At 39.6% G+C, this 11,193-nt stretch overlaps 1 protein-coding gene across 1 annotated transcript; it reads right to left on the bottom strand.

Annotated features, from left to right (window-relative positions):
* Positions 1 to 1,919: 1,919 nt before the first annotated feature.
* ACTR8 (actin related protein 8) lies at positions 1,920 to 10,574 on the bottom strand. The gene is made up of 11 exons (XM_079712837.1): positions 10,488 to 10,574; positions 9,764 to 9,868; positions 9,308 to 9,481; positions 8,694 to 8,787; positions 8,345 to 8,477; positions 6,898 to 7,051; positions 6,008 to 6,103; positions 5,359 to 5,499; positions 4,052 to 4,316; positions 3,109 to 3,272; positions 1,920 to 2,278 (listed from the first exon to the last, which is right to left on the bottom strand). Exons 1-11 carry the CDS (start codon positions 10,557 to 10,559, stop codon positions 2,135 to 2,137), a joined length of 1,542 nt encoding a protein of 513 aa, XP_079568963.1. The 5' UTR covers positions 10,560 to 10,574; the 3' UTR covers positions 1,920 to 2,134.
* Positions 10,575 to 11,193: the final 619 nt, after the last annotated feature.

The following is an 11,193-nucleotide window of genomic DNA, read 5'->3' as shown; positions in this document are numbered from 1 at the left end:
AAATGAATTATTGCACTGGTTTACTTAAATAAAACACAGAATCTACCACAGAATTACAGAATGTAGAGATCTGTGGCGTTTTAAGTCTTTCAACTTTTTACTTTTCTCAAAGCATCTTTTTCTTAATGCAGAGGTCACCAAAAGGTTGTTTATATTAGCATCCATATTTTTCTAGGAAAGATTGTCTCTTTCACACAGTGCAAGACTGCATCTGCTCTAGAATGTGGATCAGTTTCAGGTGGATGACTGTTAAAATGTTCTTGTAGATTATCCTTAAAGGACCATGCCACTCCTTCTAATACATGTCTTACAGATAAAGACCAAAATAAGGAAGCATAGTGTCCAGCTTCACAAATGCTTAGCAATGCCTGAGGCAATACAATTAATGTGGTAAAGCTCACTTACTTGTCATGATCAGTTTTCACGGTGCTTGTAAGTGCTGGTAATAGAAGACAGCTTATGTCAAAACTTGGACCAGAAACCAACTTCCTCTGAATCAACATCTACCAGTTATAAGAGCAATATGCTATTATGTGAAAAACTATTATAAGCAGAAATACATTATGCTTTTAGAACTAGGTAGCCAGTATTAAATTGTGTTGAAACAGCCCAGAAACATAAAATCAGTATTGTATAAATGTAATTATTTTGTTAAAAAACTGAAAAAATAAAAGCATACAATTTTCAAATTTAAGGCAAACATCCCAAATAATACTAGCAAATTAAAATTTTGTAGTACTGGCAGACTTTTCTTTGTTTCCAACCTACTGAGCAGATATGCAAAATAACCCTATTTATTTAAAATGCTCTAGTAACAGCATTTCTCCAAGTCCTAAAACTTCCAACCATCCTTTTTTTTTTTGGCCATGCTGCACAGCTTGTGGGGTCTTAGTTCCCCGACCAGGGATTGAACCCGGGGCCACAGCAGTGAAAGTGCCGAGTCCTAACCACTGGACTTCCAGGGAAGTCCCCACCAACCGTCCTTACTGTTTCTATATTCCACTTACCTGCATCTCTTATCTGCATCTACTTTTGTCTTTCCCCCAGTCCCACTCCCACCCTCAGTTCTAGAGAAGCGAGATGGTCCCTGGCAGGGAGTGGCAGGAATCAGGCATCCTCCCCATCCTCCCAGGTCTCTGAGCCCATAGGCTGTGCTGGCTGGCTCCAGTCTCCAAACCTCCTTCCCTTCCTCTGCCGGGGCTCAGAAGGCTGCACCAAAGCCTGGACCACTGGTGGTAATAGCTGTCTGTATTTAAACTTTGGTTCAGACTGCTCACAGATTAAGGTCAACTGATCATACTGAACAAAAAGTACTCCAAGAACTTTCATTTCATTTTTCAGGTAAAAGAAAATTGGGGACCTGAGGCTTAAGTTAGAAATTACAGCAGTCTCCTTGTTTATCTGTACGACACATTAGAAAATCATTAACCTAAATCATTTCTATCTGGCTTTAGGAAGCAAATGAGTTTTCCTTTTCATTTCTGTTCTGTTTTGGTCAATGACTGTTTTCCTTCCCCAAGCCCACCCTAGATTATGTCAGTAACAAAAGCCAGCCAGCCCAGCCTTAAATCTTTGCCTCTGGAAATCTAGACCTGAACGTGCCCCAATATTTTTTGTAATACAGGAGAAAATTTTTAAAAAACAAAAAACTTTCTTTCCTATTTGGAATTTTAGCAGCATACACAAGTCATGACATATGTGCTTGCTGTACTAGATAAGAGGGAAAATGCATGACCAGACATTTCTCACAATTCAGGTACACAGTCACACACCCACCCCTCATGGTTATGTGAGACTGCCTGATGACTCCCAGAAGCCAACCTAAATGAAGGGCTTCACCACCTGAGAACCATTCTACTGCAACAATTTAGACCATCGGGAGTTAGAGAGCCTGAAGAAGGGGCAGGAGAGTTTACCACTGAAGACTAAGTTCATATTTATTCTCAAATGTCCTGACTACAAAAGCAGCTTATTTTTTACACCAATGTCATGTTCTCAACATAAAAGTTAAAATTCATTTATTTTCATAAAACTTAAGCACCTAGGTCAATAAATTAGAATATAAATGTTCTGTAAGAGTCTTTTATACCACGAGGTTATGTGTTGGTCTTCAACAGTGACTTTTCTTTCCATTTCACCACACAAAAGCAGCTCGCTCTCGTAGCATACGGACGCCAAAGCGCTGCCATTCTCTCTGATAAATCCACAGCTCCTGTGTCGTATCTAAACAAGCCAACACTGCCCCTCCTTTCCATGCAATCAGCCGGGGATCCATGTCCTAGAGAGGTGATAAACAAAGATATTTCAGTGTAAGCAGACAAGACATATACTTATTCATCTACTTGAATTTGGGGGTAGAAAACACCCTGCTGAGTCAATATGGAATAAATCAGATTTTCAACTTGCATTAAAGACCCATGAAGGATCCATGAACCACAGACATCTTCTATTTCAACTTACAAGAAAATTTTTTAGTTTTTATTACTGAAAATGCTACTATTCACTATTTACTATTATTCCACAAAGAGTCCCTATAGGCAGGAACATATGTAAGGACATAACTTATTTTGAAGTTTGACTGGAATAAATATATCCCACAATCCCTCTCTCAGAATTAAAATTAAATAAAAATATTCCCAGGAATTGTCAGTGAGAATAATAAAATACAGATACAATCTGTTTCTAAATTCCTGTGTTTATGGTTGCCAAGATAGTTCAAACCAAAAAGATCCTTGAAGATCACCTGGTCTAGGGACAGCAGGAGATTCTTAATATGAAAGAGATAAAAATGGAATTGTTCTGGCTGACAGCGTGAGAGCAGTCAGTCTTCTCCTTGCCCCATCCAGTCCTGTGACAAAGGCGGAAGTCAGTCATGCTAGTTTGGAGGGCACAGCAGGGACTAAAAGCCAGTAATCTAGTCCCTAGTCCAGAGCTCCTTTCACCACATCTGTGACCTGCTGAAAGTAATTTTTCCACTTGCTCCAAGCCCTTAAGAACTCCCCAGACACAAACCCAAGCCTCCCAGGATTTTCTCTGTCCAATGCATTACAACTAGAAATAATGCTGTTTCACTGGCAAAGAGTACAACTTGCACCGTGTACAACATACCTTGGGCCTTGTGATCACATCCACATTTTCAATAATTCGCCTGAATGAAGGTGGCATCTTATTGAGAATTCTGTGCTGCAGAAATTCTTGAGCTTTGTGAAACATCAAACCACCTCCCACCACCAGGATGGAGCTGTACATCTTCTTTTTGGTTTCATCAGACGCTGAAAAGACAGTGAAATCCCTTCCACGCTTTTTCTCCATATCCACCACCACCCCAGGCCAACCACCATCATCTCTTGCTTGGATAACTGCAGGAGCCTTCTCAAAGGTCTCTCTCCCAACCCATCCTAGACAATGCTACCATGCAGCCAGAGGAACCTTGCAAAACACAAATGTGAGCATGTTGCTGTCCCACCCCCAACCCTGCTAGTAGCAGGATTAGGACCAGAGTCTCTAGGGGGGCCTACAAAGTCCAGCGTGCTGTGTACCCACCACTTCCCACAGCTTCACCCTGCATCCTGCTTTCCAGCCACACTGGCCTTCACACAGGCTTCTCCATCTACTTGGAATACCAAGGTAACACCTCACTCTCCCCCTAGATCCCTCTCTCAAATGGCTCTCCCTCAGGAAAGCCTTCCCTGCCTCCCCGCCTCCACAGCTCCTCCTGAGTAAAACCCCCTTATTAAATCCCTCAATCAGAAACTCTCAGTCAGAACCCTTTAGTTCAATTTTGTAGCACCTGCTACAGTTGTAATCTCATCTTTGTGTGGTAAGTTGACTTGTTTTGGTCTCTTCCACTAGGTTCCATGCTCAGCGAGGCCAGGAACCAGATCCTAACACCTGACAATGTAGGCACAAAGCAGATGCTCAATAGCTTTTTTTTTCTTTTTCTTTTTTTTTTTTTTTGCTCAATAGCTTTTTCATGAACATGCTGCAGGGCAAAACTACACCCTGGCCTGAACCCTGTAATTGCTCTCTCCTGGCTCCCAGACGTGCTTACAACAACAGTCTATGCTATGGAGGATGGCTTTATCCAGGCCCAGGGCTTTCCCTTCAAACAGCGAGATGGCAGTCTTCCTGGACATCAGTGCAGTGAGAGCTTCTTCAGAATCATTGCCAGCCATCAAGCAGTCTCCCTGGGAGGATCCCAAATCCACCTCCTGGGAATGCAGTCTTTCTGGAAGATCAGAGGACTGGCCACGAAGATCCCCCTCAAATCCAATGGGTTTGGATGCAGACTTTCGGTCAGCAATAGCTTTTGCAGACTTTAAATCAATCAAAAGGAGAATCAAATGGACGGTAAGGCTAGGATAGAACATGGTTGATGTTCTCCAGCTAGATCCCCCCCTCCCCCTACCCCACTACTCTATACTCTATAAAAAGGTCTGTCACTGTGCTGCAGAGAGGAAACACACCATAGTTCTTCGACCAAGCACCTGGTCTCCACCCCCGGATAACTGGGAGTGAGGGGTGGTGTGCAGAAGATGCGGAAGTGCTGACAATTCCAGAACAATCATGGGCAGGCAGCGTGTGAGGTAACACCTCACTCTCCCCCTAGATCCCTCTCTCTCAAATGGCTCTTCATCAGGAAAGCCTCACCTGCCTCCCCGCCTCCACAGCTCCTCCTGAGTAAAAGAGCTATAACTTTGCTATTACTGATTGGATTTTTAAGATTGAAATGTCGATGTAGATGAACCTTTTTCCCCTGAGTTTTTAAGTGTAGTAGTTCACTGGAATTCTTAGGCCAGTGGCTGTTATGGGTCCTCACTTTCAGGCCTTATCTAAGCACCCCATGCTCAGCTTTGGGATAGGAACAAAGACTAGAAAAGGTTCACTGCCCTCTTCTCTCCATCATGAGCTGCTGTTTCATTAGCAGATAAGAGCTTTAATTTGTGCCCCTGAATCAGACATCCTATAACTAGGATCATCTTTGGACAAAAAGATTCAGCTCTTTGCCTGTGCCACCCAGTTTTTGCATGATAATTTTAAAATAGGTAAGATTTTACTGAAAATACTACTGGATAAATATTCAAAAGTAGATAAAGTATTATACATAAAGTACATAAAAAATAATTCATGCCAAAAGGGAAGTATCTTATAGACTGGTATTCTGAAAATTGATGTTTGCTGAATAAAGAAATCTGTCATCTTGATTTTAAACACAGACTTCATTTCATTTACGGTCTTAAAAACAGTAACAGCTTTAGTATACTGTCAGATTGCAGCCACTGCAATGATCCATTAATTATGGGCAAACATCTCATACAGGGACAAAACTGTCTCCTCTCACACAGAATGACCACAGACCTGTTCTTGCTTGCTTTGTGTGGCCAGCAGGTAATGTTCATCATGAGGATCCTCAGGGTCACCCTGGGATCTGTGCTGCAAAGTTGTCATTTTCTGTCCAACGATTCCAAAAGTTGCTGGATAAAACAAAGCCATCGGAGCCTGTGCATGGAAGGAAAAGAATGACCAACCAAGGATACTGCCTTCTGAAAAAACTGACCCATTAAATAAATTTTGTTCTTCCAAAAACAAAACTGGCAGATCAGATCCTGTAAGTTAGACCGAGTAAGCATTCTCTTTCAGAAGTAACATTATTTCTTCACTGCATGATAGGCCAGAAAACTCACTTATCATCAAATTGAATGGGTGATAACACCAGAAATCTCAAAGTAAATGTAAAATAAGTGCCTAGTAATCTACTTTATAATTTCCTAGTAAGAATGGTGCCTCTTTCTAAACAACAACTCATCACATACTGGCTAATTAAAATAATGGCTCAGATCTGTTCTAATCTGTACTCTACCAGTGGTTTAAATGTTGGGTTAGCAGCTAATTTACAACCAGTTGACATTCTCTCCTCATGAGGTTTCCAGCAAGTACATATTCTCTCAGTCTGATTGAACCTGGCTGCCTTTCTTTCTACCCATGGAAATATATACCGATGTGTTACCTGGAGTTTTTCATCTCCTAATCGAAACTGGTAAAGAAGGGCAGGGGAATCTGGATGTCGAATCTGAAACTCATGGTCCTGAAGCCCAGAGATGTCCTGATTCCAGGAAAAGATGCTGTCAGTGAATCAGTAAAAGTGCATGCAAACTCTTCAAATGCCATCTAAATCTCACCTATAAAAGGGCTGCCCTACAACTTCCTACCACTCCCACTGGAACTTAATAAAACAAGAGTTCAACTGTACCTTGATTCTCTTTCAACATTTCTGAAATTCCCACTATGTGCATTTTTGTTTGCTTCACTATCAACACACACCAATACAATGTCCAAACCAGTAAGCAAATTCCCTCAATAACTGGGAAATGTTACCGTCTTATGTTTCTCAAAAAAAATTTTATTCAGAATTACATGAAAAATGTACTTGAAAAATGCTTTAAAAAAAGTTGGAAAAAGAAAGGTCTAAAACAAATAGCATAAAAAGGTAGCAATTCATATACAGCAATGACTAAATGTTGACTGTTCACAATACCAAGAAAGTGCTTCAAACGATACCATTTTATTAACTGTCTATACCTATGTATTTACCTGCTACTATTCATTACATCCAAAGGTTTATCTTTATCCTTTATTAGAATGATTGTAGATCCTAAGGAGAGAGATATCTGCTAAACTCTCTTAAAAAAACTAGCTGTGTTTTCCAGAGCCTGAGACACATCCGTATGGCTCTGCCCTTACCAAAAAACTCTCTCACTCCTTAAGAGCTTCAGCCTCAAGGCTTTATAAACTTGGGTTGAACAGGTTGCATAATACTGTTAAATTTTTAATTAGCTTTAAATATCTTCAATTTTTCCTGAAAACAAAAATAATCAGCAATTTTGATTTTACTCCCACCTGATCTAAATGACAAAAAGTTTCTTTAAGGTGCTGCAGAAGAAGGCAATCCATTTTATTTGTTAACTGGCATTCTCTGTAAGGGAACCCAGCTCGCTGCATCAGCCAGTAAAAACATCTTGACACATCAGATCCACCATATGCCAGACAGAGCCTAGTGTTAAGAGAAAAGGGCAGATGGGTAACCTGTCAGTTAAGAAGGTGCAAAGGGTGCTCCAAAAACTCAGGCACAGTGAAACACAGCAAGTTTCAAGAAATGTTGTAGAGATAAATTAAAGCATGAAAGGACAGAATGGATGTAAGGGAGACAGAAAGGAAACTAGCAAAAACCAGTGGTGAACATCTAGAAGCAAAAAATGCTATTTGCAAAAAATGTCCAAGAAACAGAATACATATTAAATCTGGCTCATTTCCAAGTCCATATGTGTAGCATATGACAGCTGTTTGACTGTCTATACTCACCAACATGTAGAAATGGCAGGCAGTGACACCGTAAGACAAACTTAAGGGAGAAAATCTTAGCGAATACTATCCACTAACTGAATATTTCTATGATTTGGAAAGATCACTGCTGTGTTGTTTTAGTGGTAGAAGCCCTGGGTCCAGTGTTTTCTCTATACTTTGAAAACCAATGGCATTAGGTGTTACAAATGGATGAGCCCAAACAACTCAATCTGGGTTTGAGAATGCACTGTAACTTGGGGTGGGAGGTAACAAATTAACCTTTCTCATGGACTGCTTGGACCCTCTTTTAAATTTGTTTCTATGACTTAAGAGTCAAACTTCCTATGTGGGTGACAGAAAGAATTGAAGCATCCTGAGGAAGCCATCCTGGAAGCACAAAATGCTGCAGAGAACTGCTGTGTGCACTACCTGAGTGTGCTTACCTGTGCTGGGCTTGTCTCAGGACAGACAAGCAGCAAACCTGCTCCTGCTAGTTATTTTATTACCTCTTCTATCAGTGATGACATAATGAATGGACCTGACCACCATAAAGTTACTCCTCACTCACCAAAAACAATTATGACGAGAAAAGCAAATACTCAAAATGCTAGCTAGCTAGAGAATTCAGACCTGAAAACCTATTTTCTCCTACGTGACTTGCCCAAATAAAGCTTTGCTGTGAATGTGATTGGTATCTCTCTGCCACACCATAGTGAAGGACACAGAGTTACATACACACTTCCTCTGTGGGAAAGCACACAACACACACTAGGGCTTTCAGGAGCTGCTACTGTGAACTCACATTAGAGAGTTCCAATGGGAAGGGTAAAATCGGCTATTTACAGCTGTGTTAGAATTTGCACTTCCACAATCTTACTAGTTTCACATGAAAAATCTGAATATGTAATTCCTTAGAAGAATTTCTTTCTAACTCATGATGCTTTTAGTTGAACAGGCTGTGTGGGGAGAAGGAGCAGGGAATACCTCCTCCCAAGCTCCTCACCGAGTGTTCCGATGAGAGACCCCATCCTCCACACAGCACACGCTTGTCTTTTGGTCTCCAACATCTACAATACATGTGCTGCTTAAACCACTTCCATAGGTGGCGCACACAGACTCCTGATGGACCACAATCCCTGAAAAACAAAAGGCAGAGGGGTGAACAGCTGGGGAGCAGGAAAGATCCTACAACAAATATTCAATTAAAGTCTAGGAACCTCCAGGCAATCATCCAAGTATCACTGACCCTCCCAGAATAAGCATTTCAATAAAGCAGTGAATCAGATTAACTTTGTCAGTAAAAACAAAAACAATCTCATTTCAGGCAGATTTCACTGGGATATCAGACATACCTGAAAAACCCATCTTCATTAGGATCATATTCACTAATTCTTTCACATGCTGTTTATTATAGATATCAGGAATTAACAAGATGCATCTATAATACTAAAAAGAAGAACAAAGAAAAAAATATAAAATGGTTAACACTCAAGTCAGGTCAAAATAAATTTCACCACACTTGTTGTCAAAGAGGATTCTCTCTAAAGCAGTAGCAGCAATGGCTAGAGGCCCAAAATAAAAACTCAAAGCTCTCTGCTATCCTTTAGGTTTTATGAAAAAAAAAAAACAGAAAATGCTGAAGTTTTGTGGGCTTTTTTCCCTTTGAGTTATTTCATTGTAAAATGAAAAATAAGACAACTGATGTTTCCGAAAAAGGTCCAGAGAGATGCATAAACATGAGCAAGCTTGCTGATTGCAGAGCAGTTGAGAGGTACACCAAGAACCAAACAAAATGAGAAAAAAAAGAAAGCACCAGAGGGGAATTCAGTGAAGGAAAAAAAGATATCCTTAACAGCTTAAGGTCGAGAAGGCTTCAAGGACACTGTCTTACAAACAATTGAGTATAGTATACTTTTATTGACCAAGAATCTTAAAGACAATCCAATAACTGGTCATTTTAATTTACCTTTAAATCTTTCAGTGGGATTTCCAAGTATTTTTGTATCGCATGAGACCATATTACTTCAATATCTGCCAGAACAGCTGTAAGGGAGCCCCCAGGTCCTGGGTGAATATTTAACTGACCTCTTCTGATAGGCCAGTGAATATTGTAACAGTCCAAAGGATTAACATACAGAGCCTAGAAAAGACAGGGAGACGAATACATTGTTAAAACTCTTCTCTCAGGGTTTTCTAGATTCACATTCAAAAACGTAAGGCCAGAAATTATCATTAACATTTGCTGACTGTTCTAATGTTGAGAGTGGTGTATGTAACATCTCAGGAGCCAGTGTGAATATCTGGTCCTCAGGGTAGGATTACAGAATGCTAAGAAAAACTAGAACTAGGTGGCAAAGCAAATTAATTTTAGAAATAGTATCTAGGTTTTCTTCTTCCATTTCACTGTAAAGAAGTTTCCTACCTCTTCTCCTACCAAAAACTCAGGGTGATGAGATGTGTTTGTCCACTTATTTCCAGAGCAATGATCTAAAATCGCAGGTCGCATCTGCTTGTTGTAGGAACGTGCCTGAAACAAAAGAGCATCCGAAAATTCTCTGAATCCATGCAAGAAAACAAAAAGGGGTTGTCCTCTTTTCTCCTCACAGACCAGATACAGTGGCAAATTTTAATCGTAAATCCAAGATATGTGAGAAAATATTGATTGGTCACAAGTGGATTCTCCTGCCCTATACCACAATCTTGATTTCTCCCATAATGTTAACACTTAGGCAGTGATTCAGTCAGTCCAAAATTAATACCGTACTCTGCTGAAAGTTGAATACAGATTTATACATCATACAGACTCATGTCCATTCCTAGCAGTACTGGTTTATCACGTTAAAATGACAAATGTGGTAAGAATACAGCTTCCCATCAAGATCCTGGAATTACACACTTAAGACTCTCAGATAAACTAAATTTTCATCAACTTGATACAAGAAACACCACCTTACAAATTATTTGGCTTGCCTAGACATTTGCAACACCAATTCAGGTATTCTGTAGGTGGTTAAGAATGGTTTTTCTTCCTCTTTTAAGGAAATCCCATCTTTAATTTGCATAATGAAATAGGGAGCACACACGAATGGTTACGACTTAACAGCAGTGGTCAAAGAATGAATCTGAAGAAAGAGTTGAGACTGAACCTGCTCAGGGGACACAGGAATCCGTCTTGTACCATTTGACATCTTTTTAGACCATATTGCTTGATCCACCATTTTAAGGCCATTTTGTCTTTGTTCATTACTTTCAGGTTTCTGGGGAAAAAGAACAGAGATGAAGAGTATAAAGAATTTAGTGAAAAAGAGAAAGAAATGGCAAAATACTAATTTAATCCAGCAAGAGCAAATGCTCCCTCCTCAACAAGTAGCATGTCCTTCACCTCTGTTACATGTATTAATCTTAAGAATTCAAAGTAATCTTCTGATTATTTATAAATTAAAAGATCAGAAAAGAGCCATCGTCATAAAACTATCTGCAAAAATCTATAACCTCAAGTGACTTTTGACTGATATCAGAGCACTGCTACTTTATATTTACAAAGTATTCAAGAGACTCTTCCATATATCTATATAATTCTCATGTTCACAATTTTACAACAATGTTTTATTCCTTCATGTGTTATTTCACTTAATTAATGAGTATTCAAGTTCTTGTGATATTGCAAAGAACACTCTATATTTTTATAAAATATTATTTTGTTTTCTTTCCATTTTTATTCCTGAGATTTATTCCTAAAATAGAACTGTAAGATCCAAAGATATGCGAATTTTAGATTCTTACACTGTCACGTTATACTTAAGCTTAGAAATGGACTTAAGGACAGTCTGTTAGTTATGCTAAAAAATGGAA

Source organism: Hyperoodon ampullatus (genome assembly GCF_949752795.1).
Source record: "Hyperoodon ampullatus genome assembly, chromosome: 10".
NCBI lineage: Eukaryota > Metazoa > Chordata > Mammalia > Artiodactyla > Ziphiidae > Hyperoodon > Hyperoodon ampullatus.
The sequence above is the reverse complement of the archived record's forward strand: the minus strand, read 5'-3'. Positions and strand labels throughout refer to the sequence as shown.